At 40.2% G+C, this 25498-nt stretch overlaps 1 protein-coding gene across 2 annotated transcripts; it reads right to left on the bottom strand.

Annotated features, from left to right (window-relative positions):
* Positions 1-19: 19 nt before the first annotated feature.
* Positions 20-22715, bottom strand: rundc3b (RUN domain containing 3b). Of its 2 annotated transcripts, none has more exons than XM_030749123.1 (11): positions 22502-22715; positions 18023-18138; positions 15773-15906; positions 15197-15282; positions 14944-15033; positions 12993-13073; positions 10087-10300; positions 9624-9781; positions 2592-2738; positions 1102-1223; positions 20-1013 (listed from the first exon to the last, which is right to left on the bottom strand). In XM_030749123.1, exons 1-11 carry the CDS (start codon positions 22594-22596, stop codon positions 868-870), a joined length of 1389 nt encoding a protein of 462 aa, XP_030604983.1. In that variant the 5' UTR covers positions 22597-22715; the 3' UTR covers positions 20-867. The 2 variants fall into 2 exon arrangements, with proteins under 2 accessions (XP_030604983.1, XP_030604984.1); XM_030749124.1 differs by having other exon boundaries at positions 10087-10261.
* Between the last annotated feature and the right edge of the window lie 2783 nt (positions 22716-25498).

The following is a 25498-nucleotide window of genomic DNA, read 5'->3' as shown; positions in this document are numbered from 1 at the left end:
GCAAAAAAAAAAAAAAAAAAAAAAGAAGGTAAAGTGATGAGTTTAGTTTTGAGGTACACGGCTTAGTCACCAACAATACAAATTGTATTCAATACTGAATCCCAACACAGACTTTAACAGTGATCTATCCATGGTAACTAGCCATGACAGTGAAATACTGCATTTTAATAATTAAAGGGAATATTAGAATAGACTAAAGCTCAACTTTAAAGTAAACCCAGAAGTGTGGAGTGGCTATTACTCATAGTGATCATTACCTGAGAGCAAAACCACGTGATACTGCATGATGCACAACAGTGATGAAAAACATCTACGCCCAACAACAAAGACTGCCTTATCCCAAACACTGATGACACACTGAGACAAAACAGAGGTACACTCACCATCACAAATGCTGATGAAGAAAAGGGTGATTTATGGCAGCACTAACAAAATTGAAAATATTAATAAATCCCTTTTAAAGATAGAAAACAATTCAGTGACACTCTGGTTTGTAGTCTCTTTTTTTTTTTCTTTAGACCTCTGATCTACAGTCAGCACTTTCAGCATGATGGAATCTCCACCCTTCTAAGAGAGGGGCGGCTGCCTTACTGCCCCCTCAGTGCTGTAAAGTGAAATGACAGTTCAGACTTTTATTTTCAATCAAGGAAATGAACAATGCTCTACAAAAAAAAACAACACTGAACATATACTGATGAAGTTCCATTTGGAGATCTTCTGACATTTCATTAAGACATCATTCAGTCTGATGGAGCTGGTCAAGACCATGCTACACCAGATCCTCAAGTTCCACATACAGAACATAAACCTCAACGAACAATATCCAACACTGAGAAGGTTCCTGGATTGTTTTTAGCTCTTTATCCCCTATGAAGGAGTGACACCTGGACTGCCGACCTCTGTTGTAGGACTCGCCAAACACTCGTTTGACTTCAGGCTGGCCAGAGACTTGTAGCTGGCGACTGACGTCAGGGAGCCACACAGACCTCTTAGAGAGGGAGTTTCCTCTTTGCCTGAATCACAAGGCGCACACAGTAAATGTTCACACCAGGAGTGGAGAGCATCACAGACAGCGGTGTTTGCTGGCAAGCACAGACGTACCTTGGTGGGGCCACTTTGTGCCGACCGACCTGGCCTCCAGACTCAGCGTATGTGATGGGTCGAGAGAATTCTGGGAAACGCTCATGTCTGCAGAAAGCTGCTCCAGACTCTGGAAACTCTTCCTGTAATGAAAGGATAGAGGATCAATAAAGACCACATTGTATAATTAGTGCTGACAAAAAATGGAAAATGAATCAGCAACAGTTTTTGATGACAGTGTGAGATTTCATCAGACAAAAGCAATTTAAATACGCTGCACTGGTGATTTCGGGGAAGGCGAAACATTCATGTACAAACTTAAAATGTAACAACTGATTCAAACTGTGCAAAAACAATGTTGTATATACAGTCACTGGAAACTTATTAGGAACAGCTGTTTAACTGTTCATTATCACAAATATCTAATCAGCCAATCACATGGCAGCAACTCAGTGCATTTAGAGATGTAGGCATGATCAAGACAACCTGTCACACAAAAACTGAAGCCTGGAAAAAATGCTGCCTGTTCTGATGAGTCTCAATTTCTGCTGCAATATTCAGATGCTGGGGTCAGAAATTGGAGCAAACATGAAAGCATGGATCCATCCTGCCTTCTATCAATAGTTCAGGCTGCTGCTGCTGCTGGTGGTGTAATGATGTGTTGGATATTTTCTTGGCACACTTTGGGCCCCACAGCCTACCCGAGTGTTGTTGCTGACCATGTCCATCCCTTTATGACTACAGTGTACCCATCTTCTGATGGCTGCTTCAAGCAGGATAACACGCCATGTCACAAAGCTCAGATCATTTCAGATTGGTTTCTCAAACATGACAGTGAGTTCACTGCACTGAAATTGTCTTATGCCATCATGTCAATATGGACCAGAATCTCTGAGGAATGTTTCCAGCACCTTGTTGGCACTATGCCACAAAGAATTAAGGCAACTCTGAAGGCAGTAATAGCAAAGTGGAACTAATAAAGTGTCCAGTGAGTGTATGTTTCCCACTTTGCTCATACTCAATATGACAAAATTGTCAAGTAATGACAAATAAGGACTATTTTTAAACTACGAATTATGAAGACCTTCTGTAGAAAAATAAAAATATGTAGCTAAAAGCTTTTAATGAGCAAATCAGGTTTCTTTCAGGGAGTAGGGTAATGTTTTTATTGAAATGGTTTCCCTGTTAATAGGATAATATAAAAACTACAAGGACAATATTAATTGTGTGTGCAAATGGAAACCCTGATCCTAAGTTAAATTTTGAAAAATAAGTATTTATGGGTTTGGTTTGTAAACCACAGGACAATCGACTATTGGCCTTGCAGAGGTTTGCATTGTCTGAGTGCCCTTTGAGTACATTTTAATCACCTTGATGCAACTTTTACAGTATGTCTCAGTAACATCATCAAAATAAAAGTGAATGTAGAAAATGCTTCTAAATAACAGTTCAAACAGTGCCTGATGGCTGAAGAACAACAAAACTTTCTTCTACAACGACTTTGTACGTACTCCTCCCACTGTCCTGTACTCTTCCTGTACAGCAGTGTATCCAAGGCAACGGCATTGGCATCTATGGCATCAGGAGACGGCCACTGATTGGTCAGATGAGCTGTTAACTCTTGTCTAGACCGCAAGTCATTGTTCTTAAGCACTGTCCTAAAAACACAAGACAAAGTAAGTAATATTTATTAAAAAATTATTGAGAGAAAAAAAAAAAGACAACACACGAGAGCAAAAATAGTGAAACTAAAAGGAGTGGGGTGCTACTGACTCAATCAAATTAAGAAAATTAATTAACTATAAGCAAAAAAGCTCAACTGAACTAATCTTAGTAGCACCCCTAAACCTAGTGTAATGCAGACAGAGAGAGGAAGGCATGCAGTGATCCAGCAAAATGATCAATCAAAAATTAAGGGAATTTTTTGTGGTACCTTTAAACATTTTAAGCCAAACAAGAATTGTAAATTAATCCTTTAGCAAAATGTACAATTTGCAATCTTCAGCACCTCAGTCTAACATATTAACCATGCTTATAGGTGACAAGTGAATTCTGATGACACTTGATGGGAAGTAAAGATTATTGATGCTGTTAGCAATTCATTTAGAGGACAACATAAACAACATTTAAGGAAATTAAACTCATCTGTCAGTTGTTAGGTTGTTTCACTAAAAGTCTAAAATGTCTATCTGCTTGTGTTGCAAGTGGAAAAGTCATTTTCTGGTGATCATGGATGTCTGTACACAGTGGCTGATCAACCCCATCAAGAACATTTTGACATATTGAAGCCTAGAACAAAGTGCTGATGCTGTCCTCTACTAAAAATCAGTTTCTTTGTGTATGGAAGAAGAATGTCAGACAATAATCAATATCAGATTTTTTTTTTATTCCCAGATCCAGTACTATGCAAAAGTCTTGAGCCAAGTCTTGAGTGTTTCTTCCAAGGAATCAGATTTTCTTGTAATTTTTTTTAAGGCGGTCATGAGCAAAAGTTCTCCAGGCTTTCTGAAGTTCTTTCAAAGTTCTTCTTTGAACATTGTCTGCCTTTTTTTACTTATTTCCAGTCCAGGCCTTGTAGCTGACTATTTTCAGAGAAATGATTTCTTCATTAAGCCACTAAACACTGACCTATGAATCATTCAAACAGGCACCTAACTCAGACGGCTTGGTATCGGATCAGCTTCACTGATCACACTGTGACAGAGGTTTGCACATTGAATACTCACACCAGTCGGCCTAGGAATAAGGGAGGAGTAGGGAGTAAAGGTAAATATCAATGTACAGTATTTGTGGAAAAAATCATTAAAAAGAAAATCAAAAAAGTAAAAAATCAAAAAGCCATCTCCCCTATTTTGTAAATCCTTACCCAGGGAGTATTTGTGCCAAGTTATAAATGACTGAGGAGTAGCGAATTTTGCTAAAAGTTGACCTATGGACTGATGACTGATGGACACTGGACGGCTCGTTATCAGATAGGCTCCACTGACTGTCGTCTGTCATCGACAATGGAGCTAAAAATAAATATCTACAGCAGATGAACAGTATTTGAAAGTCATGTCCATAAGAAAGCCAGCAAAGACCTGAGAGATGCAGCTGGACATCTACTGTTCACTGAAACCTTATTGGAAATGGTCTCAGAGGAAGGGTGCCTGTCAAAAAGCCCTTCTTAAGGAAGGGTGTTAGAATAGATAAACGCTTAACTGTTTTTCTATGTATCACAATGTGTTTATCATAAACATGCACATGGAAAGCAGGTAACGCCTGTTTCCTGAGGACACACACACACACACACACCCACATACACATACATGATTACATCATGTGACGTGAGTGATGTTGTTACATGAGCTTTGTGTAAACATATGTGATTTCATCATGTGAAGGTGATTTCATCATGTGAAGTGAGTGATGTTGTTACCTGAGCTTTGTGTAAACTCACATGATGCTAAAATAAAAGAGCCAAGCAGGAAGAAGGTTCAGACTCTCCCTCAGACATACACACACGCGTGTTGGCTGACTGAGACTCTCCCTGCAGGTTAAAAGATCAACTACGGGTTTCTGTGTCTTTCTTTATTTAACGGTGGTCCGAACCTAACAAAGGGAAACAGGGAAAAAAGGCTGAAGTATTCCAAATTACACAAGAACTGGACTGAAAATTAGACGAAATAAGTCTGATGGAGTGATGAATCAAATTTGAAATTTTTGGTTCAAATTATTGTCAGTTTGCATGGAGGAGGTCAGGAGAGAGGTACAACAGTGAGTGTCTGCAGCCATCTGAAAAACACAATGAATGCCCTGTCATGGGTTGGGGATGCATTTCAGCCAGTGGTGTTAGAGATCAAAATAAACTAAGAAAAGTGTCATCGGATTTTGATGCACCATGTAATACAATCTGGAAAGAGTGCAGTTGGCCATGGTTGAATTTTTCAGCATCACAGAGAATCTAACAAAAGGCAGCCAATGTCCTTCAAGATGTCATGATCCTGGGCTGTTGGCCCAGTGCGCCCTATGTTCTTGAGTTATGTTGTTTAGTTATGAATTAGGATTTTAGTTTGTCATTGTTTTCTGTTTAGTTATCTGTGTTAGTTCCTGTTTCCCTCATGTTGTCTTTCCCGTCATCTGTGTTCAGGTGTTTGCGTTATCCCTCCGGTGTCAAGTCAAGTCTGTGTTATGTTTTGATTTCCATGTCCTCCTGTTCGGTCAGTGTTCACGTGTTTTGTTTCTCATGTCTGTGTCCCTTGTCTCATGTTTTGTTTCTCTTCCCAGTGTTTCCCTGAGTGTTGTATTTAGGTTTCTGTTTTGGTCATGTCTAGCTTCCCTCTGTGTCAAGTCTGCATGTACCTTGTTTGGTTACTTCCTGTTTTATTTTGACAGTCCTTTGTCCTGTGGGCTTGTGTTTAGTTTTGCTTTCCCTTGTCTCATCAGTGTAATTATGTTCAGCTGTGCTCCTCACCTGTTTCCACTCCCCTCATTATCCCCTTGTGTATTTACTGTCTGCGTTTCGCCTTCGTCCTTGTCGTGTCGTTAAGTTTTGTCCCTTGTTTGTTTTTCTCGCTGTGTGCCTTACGTTTAGGTCTATGCTTCGTGTTCACGTTTAGAGCTCAAGTTTATGGTTATGTCTACATTCATGTTATGCTCCAAGTTTATGTTATGTTTACCCAATGTTATCCAATTAAAGATTCAAGTTAAAAATAAGCTCCTCGTCTAAAGAGTCCTGCATTGGGGTCCTCCACTTTGCCAGCCACAGCTACAAACCTGACACAAGAAGCCTGGAGAACTATTCCTGAAGACTAATTCAAGAAATAAAAAGAAAGCTGCTTAAGAGAGTTCAGGCTGTGTTTAAGAATAAAGGTGGTCATACCAAATTTTGATTTTCAAGCTCATCAGAATTGTACAAACTCTGTTTCTGTCTTATGTACTGCATTTTTTTTTTTTGTAGCATGTAAAGCATTGTTTGCACAATTCAATAAATGCCTGCAACTATTTCCCCGTTCTCCAGCAAAATATAAAAATATGACGGGTGGCTCAAGACTTCTGCACAGGGCTGTATCTGTATTAAATAAATGTATTAAACCTGAATTGGTATATTTAACTTTTTTCCATCTCTGCACATCAAACTGCACATTTTTCTCCCTAAATATTTCCTGACTCTGTCACCCTCATTCTTTTTTGATAGTTAACACAGAGCATCTCTCTCTGTCTCTGCCCCTCATTCGCTGTCACTTTGCTTTTCACTCCATTTGCATTTGAAACCATCCAGTGAGTCATCATGCTGGCTTGAGATTGCCGTTTTCTTTCCAGAGACAAATCCTCCACATATTTTGCACACATAGGATTAGTAATCAATATGAGGATCTTAGAACAGCTGTTCACAGCCCTTTTCATCTGACAAAGTCCTGTCAGAAGACTATTGCATTCAGCTTACCATTTATCAGTTATGATCATAACTAGTGGGTTATTATTTAACCATTCATCCACTACAACTGCTGCTCCATGACATTTTTTTTTAACTAACTTAATGATTTCAACTGTTAACCACTGTTTAGTTAATAATGTTTTAGCAAGCTATTTCAACTGTTTATCCATTAAGTTTAGCATAGACTTCACAGGAATTCACAGGGGCAGTAAACCAGAGGAAGACAAAACAGGCACTCTGATAGAGGACAAATAGGAAACTGGGGCACACAGACACAATGAGAACTGATTATGGGGAAGCAAAACTCATCTGGACATGATCAAGGTAATGACACAGGAAGTGCGATTAAAGATGAAGCACAAGAGACACATGACCAGAGCTGGGAAGTAATGAAGTACAAATACTTCTTTACTGTACTTCAGTAGAATTTATCTGTACTTGAGTATTTATTTTTCTGACTTTTTAATTTCACTCCCTACATTTTTATACAAATATCTGTACTTTCTCCTCCTTACATTTTCAAAACAGTCTTTACTTTAGGTTTAAAATGTCTGAGTGATGTTTTTATTTCGGGTCACTGCGCCTTCAAACATCAAACCGCTCTGAGCCTAAATGGAGGAACAGTAACACACAAGGGACAATCGGTACTGACATATCCTTCATCACTGGGGTTTATCGCATACAAAGAGATTAAAGAGGCAAAACCATATAATTTATGTTTCATTTATAGTGCTATATTGTGGTCGCAGTACTTCAGCATCTAGCTAGTGCTACAGAAGAGGAGCGAGCAAAAAGGGAGTAACATGTTGTGTCAGGTAATTTTAAATGCAACGTTTCTAAATTCCCAACAAATATCAGTAAACACAGAAACTGTCAGCAGTTTGTCACACAGTGCGTCTGCAAGCTAAAAGGTCCAGGTGCTGTATTTCCAGGGAGAGAAAATGAGAGAAAAGTTCACTCAGAAATGGAGAAAGTTGTAAGACAGAGGACAGGAGAGGTTATATTTATGAAAATACTCTGCAGTTTAGTGCAGGATAAACAGGTCAGTTTGCTGTACTGTATTTATAGTAAAGCTCTGTGTTGGACTGGTGCACAGCAGCTGTGTTCATGGTCAGAGTTACAGGTTACATCAAGTGTAGCAGAGATGCGTTTGAATCAAAGCTGTTGATGCTTAAATTCATTCACTGAATTCAACATTTATAGAACCTGTATGCTGTCGGTATAAAGACAGTATAAACTGTATGCTGTAAGCGTAGAGGATGGAAATCAGCCAAGATAGCTTGTGAAATACTGGGTTATATCTTGTTGAATTCAACTCATCGACACAGAGCAGAAAACCTCAGAGCAGCACACGTCAGCTGATCACAGCCTGCACACCAAGAAAGTTTTACTGGAGCTCACAATAGAAAGCTGTGATTCTTTTCCCCATGCAGAGCCACTACAACTGATATTAGCCTGTAGAAACGTCCTCCAAAGAGCTACATTTACTTTCTTACTACTTTCTTAGTACATTTCAGAGCCTGCACTTTTTTTTACTTTTACTTGAGAAAAGAAGTTGAATCAGTACTTCAACTTTTACCAGAGTATTTTTAACACAAGTAGTTGTACTTCTACTAAAGTACAGAATGTCTGTACTTTTGCCACCTCTGCACATGACTAACAAAATACAACAGGAAACAACTAACACAGAGACAGGGACTTGACACAGGAGGGAGGGCAAAGGGAACAAAAACTCACAGATAAACTGTAACCTAACTGTAGGTTACAGTTAACTGTAAAGACTAGAAACTTCAAGGGAACTAAGAGCACAGCATTAACAGACTCATGAATCAAAGGGGGGAAAACCCCTGAGAAACAATTACACTATAATACCAATAGACCCTGACCCAGGACCAGTGACGTGCAGTCAGGGGAGGCAGGTGAGGCCCGGCCTCACCTGTCATCGTGGAAATATAAAATTAAAAAATAAATTAAATGGTTATATTCATTAAGTGATTTGTATTTTAAAGTTCTTTTCCATTTAACTATACCATTTTTAGATTAGTTTTTTCAAAATCGCTGAATTTTTGCATTTGCCGGTCAAATACTAAGAGACGAACGGTGAGGCACCAGCCCGGCGAGCCGCACCACGGATTGCGCAATCCGTGGTGCGGCTCAGTATAGTCATTGCCAATGACTACTAACTGTGCTGGCATGCTATGCAGTGAGACCGGATTACTTTCCGGTCTCATTGCACTTTTACTATATGAACTAAATTTCTATATTTTAGCTGGTGTATATAATGCACAGTTTTTTTTGTTGTTTTTTTCATTAACAACTGTATGTGTGTGTAATGCATTCTTGTGTTGAGCGATCATGAAACTGCTGCGAAGAGACACTAGGTGAGGCACGCAGTTCTCGTGCCTCATGGTAGGGGGCGCTGGTGATCCCAGGGACTCTACGACTCCTCGGCGGCAAGCTACCATAAACAGTTAGCAAGGCCAGTTAGTTTTTCCTGTTGCTTGGCCTTATGTTCAACATGGAAGATTACATAACTCAACTGAAAGAATTTTCTAAACTGGACTTTCAATCGAAGCAGAAGATAATAATTAAAGGAAGACCAACACCGGAGCTAAAAGGTTTGCTTCAGACTATGTTAATGTTAAACAAAACAACTGTTGCCAATCAAATGGTGAATAAGCTATATGTTTGTAAATCTGATGTGATGACGTCAGTGCCTCACCAGTCACGACCCTCACCGCACGTCACTGCCCAGGACCATGGCTCTTATCCATCAGTTTTATCTAACTGTTAACTTTTGTCCTCAAACCTATTCAGGTCCACTCAATTCTCTAATTAAACTGTCATTTCTGTTTTTTTCTCATTAGCTAAACTAATCTTTCCACATACCCCCGTGCTACTGCAAAAGTACCCCCGTGGCACTTGGAATCGGTTGCAAGCACCGACTGCAATTGATTCAATAACATAAACAAACCACTTGCAACCTTCAGGCTTCTCGCTGTGTCTTGAATGTCAACTTCACAGTTGGAGCTACTGCATCTCACATGCACTCGCTGGTTAAAAAAAAACAACCCCCCCCCCAAAAAAAACCAAAAAAAAAAACACACACACACACGAATGAGCTCACAGTTGGTCTTGTAGTTCCAATATGATATACTCAAGCTGCTCTTTCTCCAGCGTGTGGGAGAGGTGGGCGTCTGTTAGGCTCTGCTGAAGGGCTTTATTTTGAGACATGGCCTCTGACAGCTGGGCCTCTCGTAGACGGACCAGCTCTTCCAGGTAACCCTGAGGCAAACAAACTCACGTCAGGTTTATTTATCCATTGCACATGCACATCTGAATTGCTTTTCACTTGAAGCAAACCACGAATGCGGAACAGCCGCAGAGAGAAGGCACAAAAGATATATTCCAGATGCGAGACATAACAAAAAGCTGAATATTTGTTTGTGCCAAAAAAAAAAAAAAAAAAAACACAAACCAAAGCTCCTAATTATAATGCAAACACAGAGGAAAATGTCACACTGGCATTTACTGCCTTCCTGCTCCGTCAGCCCATATTAACACTTGTATGAAACACCCACTGACGTTACCTTCTGCTCCAGCGCCATGCGATACTTCTGCTCAAAACGTTTGCACTTGCTGACCAAGTTGCTCTGTTCAGTGAAGATGGAAGCAGCAGTGGCCGCTCTATCAGGTGTGCTGCTTTCACTGCCGCTGCTCCCCAGAGTCCTCATCTCCTCCTCATCACTACTGATGCTGTCTGCGCTGCACAGGACAACAATGCGTACCTCATTAATGGACTTCCTGTGCAGAAGTGGTAGGCAAATACACGACCATTCAACAACGCAATTCTGCAGGAGACAAAAATGCAACTACAAAGCTCACGTACAGTACTGTGAAAAAGTCTTGAGCTACCCCCTCATTGCTTCAGATTTTGCAAGGAAAATGGGAACTCAAATTATGCACACTATTAACACTATTAACACGAAATTATGCCCTATAAAAACAGGTGTTAAGGTGACTATTTTATCTGTTCTGTGTTGTTCTTTTCTTTGTTGCAGTCAAAGCAACATCAAACTCATATCCTCATACTATTCCTCAGTCTAAATATGGTGCTTAATTAAGCTTTGTGACATTTGTGTTGAATTTATAGGGAAGTGTGTCTAAAAATGATCTAGAAGTCATTTCCACTTGATGAAATGTTAAAAATGTTAAAGAGACTTAACTTACTTAGACTACTTAGTTTCTCTGACAAAGAAAACAGCTTCCAGTTTGACACTTAAAACTCCAAAACTTTAATTTGGGACAACTGTGAGGGCATGGAGTGTCTTCAGGAGAAACTGGTGTTTCAACAGCAACAAAAACAAAAAAAAACATAAATAAAATTTCATCCACTGCAGGTAACAATTAGGCTGGACACCATTTTACTGGGGATATTCTAACATCCCCTTTCCACAAAGGCAGCATAGGCTGGTGCTTAGTTTACATCTGTTCCCTGACAAACTCAGGTCAAGCAGCTAATCAGAGTTGTCAAACACTTCACGCACACACGCTATAACTAGAGCTCCAATAACATAATTTACTTTGGCAACGGGTAAATACAGAAGATCAATCCACTGGAGCTGAAAGAGCTACATGTGCCAGTGATTGAAAAAAAAAATCATTCATTTGTTTACTCATAATTAAAAATATTTATGGGATAAATATTTAAATATAATTGCAGGTCACACTCCTGAATCACACAAATGTCTGACCAAGTAAACAATCAGACAGAACCTCTACATCTGGGCCCTATACTACGAAGCCAGTTCAACCTACCCAGGTTTCTTCCCGTTATCTGGATTGAATTACCCAAACACCGGCAATCAGGGTTAATGGTCACATGAAGCTGGTTATTAATTCATTAACTTAACCTGCGCATTCACATGGAGGGGGTGGCACTGGCATCTAACCTAATCTAAAAGGGGCGTTTCACAGGTCACATGACTTTTCTTCCACAAAAAATGATCCCTATGCCACCCACATCAGACACATTATGGAATGGTGATTAAAAATGTACAAAGAACATTAAAATATAACAGTAAAACCCAAGTAACACAGATGAATGCTGCAGAAAAATCACTAATCTGGTCAATTAGGCACACAGAGCAATAAAATACACATTTTACTTATAGTTAATCACTTTATTGCTGGGTGCGCGCTCAGTGCCCTTTATTTCTAAGGTGATGGCTGCACATTAGATTCAAATATTCAGTGAACTCGCGGCACTTCCAGATGACTTTAAACAGAAACTCTGAGCATAATCTGCTCCTGACAGTTATAGTTTTTTTATTCTCTCAGCTGCAGATTTGGTGCAGCAAATCCTGCTTTGTAGTACAGGGCCCTGCTACTGGACCTATAGCAGGAGGAGGTAGATTTTTACATTTTCTGAATTTTTGTTTATTTATTTTTCCATCTTTTTATTGACTTAAATTGAAATTAATAAAAAAAAAAGCCATGCTTGCTGGGAATAATTTTGGCCATTTGCAGTGGAAAAGTGTGAAAAGACAAACTGAATGTAAAGTTTTATCCAGCTATTTTATATTTTCAAACCTTGATTCAGTTACTTGAGCATGAAAGACTATCAAAATACTTGAAACTATACAAGTCATAATGTTGGTGAAGAAAGCAGCACTTCTGGAAGGCAAACTTTGGAAAGCAAGATATTTTTGAACAATTTCAAAACTTCTAAAATCTCCATGGTTGAATGTGTATTTCCTGCCTTTGTTGACAGGCTTTAAGGGTTTTAAGTAATGATAAATAAGTGTGTGTGCCTATTTAGGTAATTGTATCCATTTGTGAATAATTTCTCTGTAATGTTATCTGGTATACTACAATTGACAATGACACATTTTTGAAATTTTGCCCCCCCAAAACAGTTAATGAAAATATGAAATATATGTAGAAGTCAGGATAACATTACAGCCCTATTTCATAATAGAAAACCCTTCGGCAGGCATCTTATTTCCTTCTGCAAAACTATTTTGCCCTATACCTATACCCTTATCCTATACTTTCAGTCACCCCTAGGTTAGTAAAGCTATATACATATATATTCCAGCAAAAATATGTTAACTCGTTAATTCAAAAGAAATTTAGGCATGCTGTAATAGATTGATATTCTGTGATTATCCTTAACATGTCTATAAATACCTTTTGGTAACCACAGCCTAGAACAGACACAAAATTTCTATGGTTAACAAATAAAGCCAGATATAATGCATATATACAAGGTATTCACATCATACATACTCATGTGTGTACAGAAATATGACTACACAATGCACCCATACTGCATAATCTGTTGATATCAATTCACCATGATGTGTGTACCAGTTTTCATGAATTTTCACGCTTTTGTAGCTTAACACTGTCAACTCAGACCCTAATAAAACCTACAGTACACCAGAGACATTACAAGAGGTTTGTGTGTGATGTGGATTATTTGATCTCTTACCTCTGAGTGAACTTCAGGTAAGGTGTGTAGTCAATCACAGCAGGGCAGCTGCCATCCAGACCCTCACCTTTTAGACAGAAGCTTAAGAGAGAACAAGATGAAAGATTAAAAGTCTTTTAAAGTACGCGACAGTTTGAAATGCAGCAATTTAATCGCAATGGCATGTAAGCCGGCTCCTTCAGAGATTCAGCAGTCTCCACACTCATCATTTCCTTCTGATTTCCATCAGGTTTCTGAGGATGAACACTTCCTGCCTTCCTTGGATCTATCAGCTGAACTGTACTTTTCAATCAGTAGCCCCTTCATCAGGAGGATGAAGGGGCTACTGATTTTCATCTCTAATTTTATCCAAATTAATGAAGCACTTTTTGTGCCAAATACACGGATTTTGGTTTATGTTACAAATTTCCCATATAATGGTTTCATTTAGTTATAAATTAGGAAATCATAAATAATTTTTCAGAAGAAACAATGCAAACCACGCTGAGCCATTCTTAAGGAGGAGAAACAAGTTTTAAAAAAAAGACTGAGGTGTGACAAATTACACAAGAAAATCAGAGGCAACAGGTCTGATGGAGTGATGAATCCAAATTTGAAAAATTTTGGTTCAAATCATTGTCAGTATGTACACAGACGGTCATAAGAGAGGTACAATAGTGAGTGTCTACAGCCATCTTTTAAACATGGTGGAGGTTCTGTCATGGTTTGGGGCATTTCAGCCAGTGGTGTTGAGATCAGCAATGGCAATGATCTCAAACACACTGCCAATGCAGTAACAGCATACCTGGATAGACAAAAACACAGTGAAACACTGTCAATCATGGACTGACCTCCCCAGAACCCAGACCTCAACATTACTGAAGCAGTATGGGATCATCTTGACAGAACAAAGCAAAAGGCAGCCAACATCCAAAGAAGAGCTTTGAATGTCCTTCCAGAAGCCTGGAGAACTATTCCTGAAGACTGCTTAAAGAAATGACAAGAAAGCTGCCAAAGAGAGTTCAGACAGTGTTGAAGAATAAAGGTGATCATACCAAATATTAACTTTCAAGCTTGTCAGAATTGTACAGACTCTGTTTTTGCCTTATATACTGTATCGTATTATTCCACATTTCAGTAAATCACTGCACCTTTTTCTCCCATTTATCTAGCAAAATACAAAGAAATTAGATTTTTGCACAGCACTGTAGTTCTGAGGAACTTGGTCTCTTGTGGCTTGTGATGCAGTAGCTCATTTAGCTCAAAATCCATCAAGTGTTGCAATGTTGTAATGTGTGAAGTACAGAAAGAAAATGTTAAAGGTTTTCTTGTCACTTTTTGGCAGTTTTACACAAACTGAGAAACTTTGATTTCTCAACTGAGAGATCAAAGAGGCTCACAAACAGTCATATACATGACAAATTAATCTAGTTCACCATCAGGAATGTTACGATTGCATGGTCAGCAGTATCCATGGCCATAAAAAGCATGATAATATGTCATAGGATTGACTGTGTTACTGATGTTAAGTTAGGGCCACTCCTTCCATGATGATGGCAGATAAGATGATGATCATTACCATCTAAGAGGATGAAACATGTGTGGCAAATCCATATTTCATATTGCATCATTTGGTATTTATTGAAGTTTTTATTTATCATTTTGAGCATGCAAAATTTATTGGGAATCTGGTGTTAACAGTCTCACTAAATAGTTTGTGTACTACATCAGGAGTGAGAATTTGGAAAAATTGTAAGTAGTGCACATGAAGGTTATGCTGTGAAGATGGAAAAGTGTACGTAAAATGTTTTTAAATGAAAGAGCATAGAAAATTCTACCAGTATGCACATTTTCGAGCTTTTTTTTTTACATTTTGAAAGATGCTGGTTAAACTGCAACTAATCCGCTGTACTAATTATTTTTGTAGTTTTCAGACATCATATTTCTAATTTCAGAACATCGTGACGAGTACCTGAAGTCGATGGTGTTGAGTCCGATGAGCGTGTCCGCTAACAGCCCGCCTTCCTCTCCCAGCATGATCGCTCCATCCTCGTAAAACCTCCTACAGTCAACACACGTCAGTAAGACTTTCAGCTCAGAGCGCACAGGTGCAGCTGGGAGATGTGTGATAACAGGTGTCTTGTAGTAATGCGCAGTACACAGATATCAGTTAAAGTTTTGATAAAACAACTATAACTGGGTTGAGGGTGACTGCTCATTTCGACCTGCTGGTTCTGAAGTCCCTCAGTGTGAATGTGATGTACTCTGAAAGTCTTTTCTCCATCAGGACGACTCTGATCCACGCCCTCCCCTGCAGAGACAAACAGGTGGCACTCAGCTGTTAGTGGAAGCGCCTCTCATCCAATTAAACGACCAGTTACACATCTAAACATGCCATTATGTACACTGTCTCAGAGGGAATGTCATTAAATAGCTGCTAATGACCTGCCACATAGAAACCACATGAAATATTCCCAAGTGTTTTTGATGGTTCAATTAAATCAAAAGCCCAGAGTTATTGTTCAGGGAGTACTGGGACTGAAAATGCCTGTAAAATATGTGGCCATTAGCCTTGCAGCTGTTTGGTCTCTGGCCCTTTGTTCTTTTTTCCAAGAAGACAGTGAGACTGTGGAAATCAGAGCAAAAATCATAAAATGATGATAAACTGATTCTACAGTGTGTGCGCTGCAGGTCACGATACTCCAGCTTTGGCTTAAATCTTGCAGTTTGCTAAGTCTGTTTTTGTGAAAACTGCTGCTTCAAAGTAATCAAATCAGATCAAAAGACACTTTTATTATTACCTTCGCTCTCGATGATCGCACATTTTCCATGCTCTCAATGCTTCGGATGCAGTTATGAGGTACTTTACTGCAGGCAGCTTTTATGTAATCCCAGAAACTCCGAGGAGTCTCATAGCCAAACCAAGATGTCTGACCTGAGGGGGGGGGGGAGACAAAGATTTGTACAAGCATGCATCTGCATTCATATTGATCTGAATTTCAGTCAAGACCACAACAGTCAGAACAAGGCCGATATTTCCATCTGCAGTAAGTTTTGTTTGACGCTATGACTCTGTTTTGGGACCCCATGGAAAGCTGGAGGTCGGGAGAGCAGCAGAGAATGGAGCAGACAGATCTGATCAAGTCTGATGGAGCACGAGTTACAGTTGAGGTGGCATTCAATCGCACAGCAGAGCTATAGTATAGCACGCGCTACACATATGTGTAAAAGAATAACAGCTGATTTGCCTGGGTTGTGGCTGAGCTTTGACTTTGAAGACTGTTTCAATAGCACTACACCTGATTTTAAAGATCATCTCTAGTTTAAAAACTGCAATAAACAACCTCTGTCACTCTTAAATATACAGTGACATACACCGATTAAGTATAACATTATGACCGCTGACAGATGAGGTGAATAACATTGATTATCTCTTCATCGTGGAACCTGTTAGTGGGTGGAAAATATTATGGAGCAAGTGAATATTTTGTCTTCAAAGTTGATGTGTTAGAAACAGGAAAAATGGACAAGCTTAAGGATTTGAGCGAGTTTGACAAGGGTCAAATTGTGATGGCCAAACGACTGGGTCAGAACATGTCCAAAACTGCAGCTCCTGTGAGGTGTTCCCACTCTACAGTGGTCAGTATCTATCAAAAGTGGTCCAAGGAGGGAACAGCAATGAACCAGCAACAGGGTCATGGGTGGCCGAGGCTCACTGATGCAAGTGGAGGGCGAAGGCTGGCCCATGTGGTCCAATTCAACAGATGAGCTACCGTAGCTGAAATTGCTGGTACAGTTCATGCTGGTACTGAAAGAAAGGTGTCAGAATACAGAGTGGATCACAGTTGTGTATGGGGCTGCATAGCCACAGACCACTCAGGGTACCCATGCTGACCCTCGTCACCCACCAAAAGAACCAACAATGGGCACGTCAGCATCAAAAATGGACCACAGAGCAATGGAAGAAGGTGGCCCACTCTAATGAATCATGAGTTTGAGGTGTTCACTTGGCCTCCAAATTCCCCAGATCTCAATCCAGTCGAGCATCTGTGAGATGTGCTGGAGACACAAGTCTGATCCATGGAGGCCCCACCTCACAACTTACAGGACTAAAAGTATCTGTTGCTAACATCTTGGTGCAGATACCACAGCACACCTTCAGGGGACTAGTGGAGTCCATGCCCCAACAGGTCAGGGCTGTTTTGGCAGCAAAAGGGGAACCAACACAATATTAGACAGACGGTCATAATGTTATATTTGATTGTTGTAAATTGTGCTGTTATAGGACTTAAATTACTTTTTAGTAAGTCAGAAAGTTTTGGCTGCTCCCTTGAGAGGTCGCTACAGCGGCTCGTCTGACACTGATCTCACCCCATCTGTAGCATCCTTTTCTATCATACCAACCCTCTGTATGTCCTCCTTCACTACATCCATGAATCTTCTCTATGGTCTTTCTCTATTCCTCCTGCCCAGCAGCTACATCATCAACATCCTTTGTCCAGTATATCCACTATCCCTCCACTTGCCCAAGCCATCTCAGCCTCGCCACTCTCATCTTCAGCTCTGCCACCTCCAACTCTGTCTTTTTTGTTAGTGCTACTATCTCCAAACCATCCATCAAGGCAGGCCTCACTGCCATCCAGCTATGATGTGTAGTTTGGAGATGGCAGCTCTAACAAAAAGAGCTCCAAATACTGTTAATTAATAATACTCTCTGTACTTGATACAAATCTGGTAAAATATAACTGAGATGTTCATTTCTACATAAACCTGGAAGCATTTTCAAATGTATACTTTTTTGCAGATTGAAGCATCCTGAGAAGTTGAGGCACATAAAGCCACAACATCCTCTGCTGTCCATCATGCATATATCATCCTCATTTTTATTTCTCCCTTTGCTTCCTGTATCTCTCTCATCAGCTCATCAAATACAAGCAAAATGACAACTAATTCTGCTAATGGGTGTATGATTTTACAGCTGGCATCTCTAGGATTTAATTTTTCTTTGATTTGATTGTCAGTGGCGTGCGGATGAGACGAGTGTTGTGCACCTTTGAGTCGATGACTGAGGATGTGCTCCAGAATGGAAACGAAGTTAATGAACTCTGGAGATGAGTCATCTATTGTCTCAAAACAGGAGCGGTCCAGCAGAGTCTTCACTGAAAACCTGAACATAAAACCAAAACAGACAGGTATTAAAATTAATCACTGGGCCTGTATGTGAAAGGGAAATTTCACCAATTTTGCCTGTAAAGTTGTAAAAGGATTTCAGCTCCAGAAGGTGAGCTACATGACTGTCAATGTGAATGTATGAGAAAATCTTGCATTAAAAACTCCAGGTAGAGCTTTTTAAGGTAAAGGTTATTTACTAGGTAGGGGAGAATGATACCTACTCTATGGGGCCTGTAAGACTTGTTGTTTGGGGCTTAAACGATTTAAACGATTAAGTACTTAAGAGTTAGGGTAGGTCAGTCCCTGCTTTTTACCGTTCTGAGCCTTCTCTAACAATAAAAACACTGGAGGTTTACATGTGAGACATGAACTCCCACTTTTCTCCACTGACATCCAAACATCCACAGTGGCAAAACACTTTTCTTGTTGCTGTCTGATCCAAAGAGAATAGTGTCAAAGACAAGCAAACACTCCAACCACACACTGTCAGAAGAGGCTTCTTCAGAGATCTAGTCCAGAGCCCGGGATCGTTAATGCACAGTCTCCCAAAAGCCCATGATAACAAATAAATCTCAATTAACAACCATTCTTAACATTTGTCATCAATTACAAGGCAAAGAAAGTAAACACATGTCCTCAGTACTTGTAACGAGGCCTTTGATTAATCTCCTCTGATGAAACCAACCATAATGTGCAGCCCACTCTGACAGTCGACCAACTCGGCCTAATTTGATTGTAACCGATTACGCAGGAAGGAAAGTTAATAGAGAAGGCCACGATGTGTCACTGTGTGTGTGTTTTTATGAACTCGGCCAGTGTGTGTGTGTGTAATCTGACTTCATATCACACTCTGCTTCACTTTCTCCCTGTCGTTGCTTAGCAGCTGGGTGACTGTGGAAGCAGGTTAAAACTGATGGATTTCCAGGAGTAAAGCCTTAAGTTCATCACACATCGTGTATTTTAAGTTTCAGGGACCATGAAAAGCAGCCCAGCTCATGAAAGGCCTTTCAGTCATCTTTCTGTGCATCACTTATCCTGTCAGTTATAACTTCTTGCAGCACTGACACTTAGAATAACCCATGGTCGGCTGCATTTTAATGCCAATCTTTGTGAATAAAAAAAGTTACTCGTGATGTGACGAGTTCTCACAGGGATCTGTGCAGTCCTGTGAACAACTAAGTACTCCCCTGTATAATCACCTGTAGCAGCAGTAACTTGAAATAATTGTTTCTTGTGTGACTTTGTCAGTCTCTCACGTCATTGTGGAGGAATTTTGACCCGCTCTTCTTTACAACGTTGCTTCAGTTCATTGAGGTTTGTGAGCATTCATTTTTACACAGCTGTCTTAAGGTCCTGCCACAGCATTTCAATCAGGTTGAGGTCTGGACTTTGACTGGGTCATTGCAGCACCCCGATTCTTTTCTTTTTCAGCCGTTCTGTTGTAGATTTGCTGTTACGCTTCCGATCACTGTTCTGTTGCATGACCCAGTTTCAGCCAAGCTTTAGCTGTCAGACAGATGGCCTCACATTTGACTCTAGAATACTTTGGTAAACAGAGGAGTTCATGGTCAATGACTGTAAGATGTCCAGGTCCTGATGTTGCAAAACAAGCCCAAATCATCACCTCTTCCACTGCTGTGCTTGACAGTTGGTATGAGGTGTTTGTTCAGATATGCTGTGCTTGGACCAGACATGGTTCAATGCTCCACTTTGCTCTTGTGTGTCCAGAGGACATTGTTCTAGACATCTTGAGGTTTGTTCAGATGTAACTTTGCAAACCTAAGCCATGCAGCCATGTTCTTTTTAGAGAGAAGAGGCGTTCTCCTGGCAGCCCTTCCAAACAAGCCATACTTGTTCAGTCTTTTCCTAATCATGCTTTCATGAACTTTAACATTTAACATGCTAACTGTGGCCTGGCTGGTACTTAGCCTCTTATTTCCTGTGGATGCAGTGAGAGTGTATTTAGTTTTTCACAGGATTGCACAGAGTCCTGTGAAAATGTTCTTTTCAAAGTATTCAGCTTGCATTCAGGAAACCGTGTGGTCAGATAGATGGCCGTGCGCAGGTTCTTACAAAGCATTGCTTCACTTTCTCTTCTGCTGAGCTTTCAGTTTATACAAAGCAAAAATTAATTGTTGGGTGACACTATATGCAAACACTGCCATTTTGTTTATTCACCATTTTAGCAGCGTTTTCAGGCCCAAACCTGCCTGTTTGCCACTCTTCTATGATGACTGCTGTAACATCTGTGCACATTACGTTTACCTTTCAGCAGCCATGTGACAGCCTGAGCACATCCCCAGCATAGCTCTGCCTCAACCTGAGAAAAAAATCCAATCAGGTAGAATAAGTGAAAACACCTGTGTGGGTGTGAGGTGCATTTAAATCTGTAAAAATAGATCTAGAAACACTTTCAAGCAGTCTGCAGCTGGCATTTAAAGCATTAAAAAAAAAATAACACCACAGTGTTTCTGGCAAACTCACACTGCATCCACACACATCATTTGGGAACAGGGATCATTTAAAATGTTTTTCTCCTTTCTGCTTCTGCTGGCAGCACAGTGATTGCAGTGATCAGTACCATCACCTCACAGTAAAAGGGTCCTGGGTTTGAGTCCACTGGCCAGCTGGGGCCTTTCAGTGTGGATTTTGCATTTTTTTTTTTTCCCCCTGTGTCTGGATGGGTTCTCTCCACTTCCTCCCACAGTCCAGAGACATGCAGGTTAGGTTAGTTGGTGAATCTAAATTGGCTGTAGGTGTGAATGTGAATTTTAACTATACTGGTAAATGCAACAGGTAAAACTTGAATGAGAGCATAAACAAATATAAAGCTGATGTTTACAGTCTCAGGACAAACATGGAGTCCAAACACTAAAAGCTGCAGAATGTCTGATGAGCTCTGTTTACTTTGCTTTATTTGTTTTGACCCTTACCATTTTCTCATCTACCGCTGGTGCCGAAAGCAGAGTGGTGAGTAACACATTATTATGTAGAAGAGAACAGAGCATCTAAAATAGAGAGATTTCAAGCCAAGGGCATACTTTCTTTGGCTTATCTGTACATTTACTGCATTTATATAGACACAGTAGATTTATTTAGATGCAAACGATACATTAGTCTACCGTTTTCTTTCCTTGGTTGATCATTCTGTTTATAGAAGATCAGAAAAATAAAATAAAGCAACAATGAAGCCAATGCGGCATGTTCAAATTGCTGATTTTAGTGCAAACAGCAGTCCTTGAAAGCCAAATCACTGTATCATTTCTGCTTGAAAAGCCAAATAATTAATCCATAACTGGCAGGATTTTGTTCATGATTTCTCTCAGTCCTTGTTCTCGTTTTAAATATCCTCTCCTTTCTCTCCTGCGTTTGTGCCATCAGTGAGATGATGGCTGTTGCGGAGGCAGGACGAGCTGGGAAGAGAAGAGCTGTCTGATTACTTTCCTTTGATATCCGTTTCAAGTGACCAGTGCCTGAAAGTGTGCAGCTGCACCTGACACTCCTGAAGCTTCAAAACACTGCTGATCATTTTGTAGCCAGATTTGTTCCCCCTCTCAGAAGAAGACTGAGCAGACACTGTTTTTAGTCCGTCTGTTTTCTGAGCTGTTACACTTCCTTGGTGCCAAAATACAGACACCTCCGCATCTCACTTCTCTGCCTCAAAAAACACCACAGGGACTATCAGTCAGTAACTGACAGCTACCAGCACCACCAAAAGGACCACAAATCAATACCTGGAGCAGAGTGTTTTTCACTACAGTTGACAGAGAAACTGACAGGTGACATGTGTGCACACCTGAGCATCGACCGAGCTTATATTCTCCCCACATTCACCATCAAATGGTTCAGAAATGTTTTCAGGGAATTCATTTTATGCATATGTTGTTTGGAAGACTGTTTACTGCATGATCCACATTCATGAAAATGCTTGCAAAGTTACTTTTTATATGTAAGGGTAACAAGAATTTAAAGAACCGTAAATGTACCAAGAAATTTTTGTGTTTAAATGATTTGTTTAGCGGGTAATTTATGAATTTCTGGCTTGAACTCTGCGATGCCATGAATGTTTAATGAAGGCTTGTGAAAGCTGCTGTTAGGTGGGTGAGTGTTTGAGAAAAATGTAATGCTGTGCAAAATAAGCATCATAAGAATCATAACAGACAAAAGATAGCGAGTTACTCGTTTTTCCTTCATCTCTCTGTGCACATTAGGTCACAGTTTTAGTAAAGCAGGACTATAATCCTGCTCCCTTTGAAGCTAACCTTAAATAAATGCATTAACTGATCTGCCGTCATGAATTCAGACGCTGCTTCATCCTCCCTGTCATTAAAGCACGGGGGAGCATGAGGAATCCCCACCTGCACACGGTCAGCAGGTTTTTCCTCTCCACCGCGGCGCTCCTGCCTGCTCCCCGCTTGCGGACGTGATGGAGCCCCACACCGAGCGACGCCATCCCCGGGTCGTGTCCGCGGCTGCGTCCGGGGGCGATGTGCTGTCCTCTCCTCCGCTGCACCAGAGAAGGATCAGCTGTGTATGTCCGTCAGTGTGCGAGAGGAACAGAAGATGCTCCGCTGAAGGAGGGGCCGAAAACTGCGATAGCTCACGGTAAGAGCTTCCTGTTGGAACTTTCAAAATAAGAGCTGGTACAGCAGCTTCTGCTGCTGACTGCAAATCACAAATATTTAAAAAGCTCCCTATGTCTACTGTAGACTCAAGCTCACGTAACTAAACAGAAGTCAATGTTTGTTATGACCAGCTTTATCCTCCAACACAGCCTGAACTTTCGTAGGCAGCTTTCTTGTAATTTCTTTAAGTATCCTTCAGGAATAGTTCTCCAGGCTCCTTGAAAGACATTCAAAGCTCTTCTTTGAATGTTGGTCTCCTCTTTTTTTGTGTGTGTGTGCTCTCGTCAAGATGATCCCACACTGCTTCAATAACGTTGAGGTCCGGGCTCTGGAGAGGCCAATCCATGACTGATGGTGTTTCATTGTGGGTTTTTCTATCCAGGTATGCTTTTACTGCATTGGCAGTGTGATTGGGATCATTGTCATTGCTGAAAAATGAAGCCATTGCCAGTCAGACATTTTCCAGATGGCATTACACAGTTCATAATTCGATCTGTTTTGACGAGATCTCCAACACCAGTGGCTTATATGTAGCCCCAAACCATGACAGAGCCTTCACTGTGTTTCACAGATGGCTGTAGACACTCAGTGTTATACCTCTTTTATGACCTCCTCTGTACATACTGACAATTACTTGAACAATACATTTCTAAATTCATCCCTCTATGAGACCTGTTGCCACTGATTTTCAGTCCAGTTCGTGTGTAATTTAGCATACCTCAGTCTTTTCTCGCTGTTTCCTTTCTTTAACAATGACTTCTTGACAGTCACTTTTCCACTGAGACCATTTCTGTGAGGCTTCGGTGAACAGTAAATAGATCATCTGAAGAGCCAGCTCTCAGCTCCCATGTCAGGTCTTTGCTGGATTTTTTTCCTATTTCTTAAGTTCATGACTTTTAGATGCTATTCATCTGCTGTGGGTCATTTTTAGACCTGACACTTCTTTTGTCCTCCACTTGTTCAGTTTTTGCAGATTGTTTGAGGACACGCTGCACACCATGCTGAGATATGCAAAGTTTCAGCTAAGAGCTATTATTTTATATCTGTTGAATTGTGTTATCTTTGCCATTTTTCATAATTTCAGTTAAAGAAATGGGAGCAAATGATGGGTTTTTTTGCGGCAGGCTGCTAGTAACAGAGTGTCTAAGGACAAAATTTAAAATTGGTTCTTTGCCAAGTTGCCTGTTATATGCAGACAGCACTGATTCATCCATTAAGTTAGGTGTCTTTGTAATCCTTGAATGATTCATAGGTCAGTTTTAAGTGGCTTAACAAACAAAAAAATATTCCTCTGAAAATGGTCAGGTACAAGGAGTGGACTGTAAACAGGTGTTTGCTTTAATAAAGGCTTCTTTTCAAAATCACATTGCCTGACCTCAGTGGGATGAACTGAATAATAACGAGTTTCTGTCCATCATCCAAGCAGGATGGATGAGCCCCTGTGTGTGTAACAGGGCTTTTATACTAAAATGAATCAAGAGGATGGTGTCCTATTTTTATGTTTTTAATTTGATAAGTTAATAACCCAGCCAGCGCACCAATTTTGGTGCTATGAATTAAAGATCTTTTACATCATGTGCTATATTATTACAGTGTTTTTAGATTTAACATCTTCTAGTTCTTGATAATAGAAACACAACTCTGCAACATCTTACTCCTGTGTTTACAAAATGTTACTGATATCAACAAACCTTTGTGCTCGAGGCAGTACAGAAAAAATATCAAAGCATGAAGTGGTTACATAATAAGAGCATCTAAAGCATGACCTACATTTTGTTGTTTTTAGATGTTTGCATCTGTTTGGAAAGAGCTCACAGTCACCTACAGCTTGTATTTTGATTTTGGACATATGCCTCTGTTCATGTTTTCTGCAGACTGTTAATTATGTCTTTGAAAATTGATTTCAGTTGCCTTGAAGGGGGAGAGCGCCCTCGAGTGGTTTCAAATAAAAACTGCAGACTCTGGCCTCTCCAAATCCTTTCATGCCTCCTTCTTCTCTGTTTACTTTCTTTCACCAACTAAATGGGAGAGTTGAAGGGTTGAGTTGTTGAAAAGAGCCGATAAACACCACAGCTGGGTCAGTCCTTTGGGTCTGGTCCTCTCATTCAGCCCTGGACCCTGAGGACCTGCACACCATGAGACTTTTGGTAGGCAGAGTTTTGTGCATGTGCTTTAAGCACACATCTGAGTACAGTGAACTCATTGTCATGTTTGAGTAACCAGCTTTGTGACATGGTGTATTATTCAGCTGGAAGAAGCCATCATTAATTAATTAATTTTTTTTTTTTTTTTTTTTTTGCAAAAAAGAAAAGGAAACGTGTTTTGACTTGCAATTGCAATAAATTCATTTGATTACTTAATTGATAATGGGAAGTGTATGGTGTGAATCACTAGTGTCTAGATCAGGGCTCTTCAACTCCAGGCCTCGAGAGCCCCTGTCCTGCAGGTTTTAGATGTGTCTCTGCTTCAACACACCTGAATCAAATATAGAAGTCATTACTGAGGAGGTAATTCAGCCATTTGACTCAGGTGTGTTGGATCAGGGACACATCTAAAAGCTGCAGGACACCTGCCCTCCAGGCCTGGAGTTGAAGAGCCCTGGTCTAGATGAATGATAAAACTTATCTAGATACTGGAGACTGTTGCTTTCCCATTTATAAACCAATTCTTTTACATTAATCTTAAGCTGAAAAGTTACTTTACTTCTTCCTTTTAATACACAACAACTCC

This window comes from Archocentrus centrarchus, chromosome 16 (assembly GCF_007364275.1).
Source record: "Archocentrus centrarchus isolate MPI-CPG fArcCen1 chromosome 16, fArcCen1, whole genome shotgun sequence".
Lineage (NCBI taxonomy): Eukaryota > Metazoa > Chordata > Actinopteri > Cichliformes > Cichlidae > Archocentrus > Archocentrus centrarchus.
The sequence above is the reverse complement of the archived record's forward strand: the minus strand, read 5'-3'. Positions and strand labels throughout refer to the sequence as shown.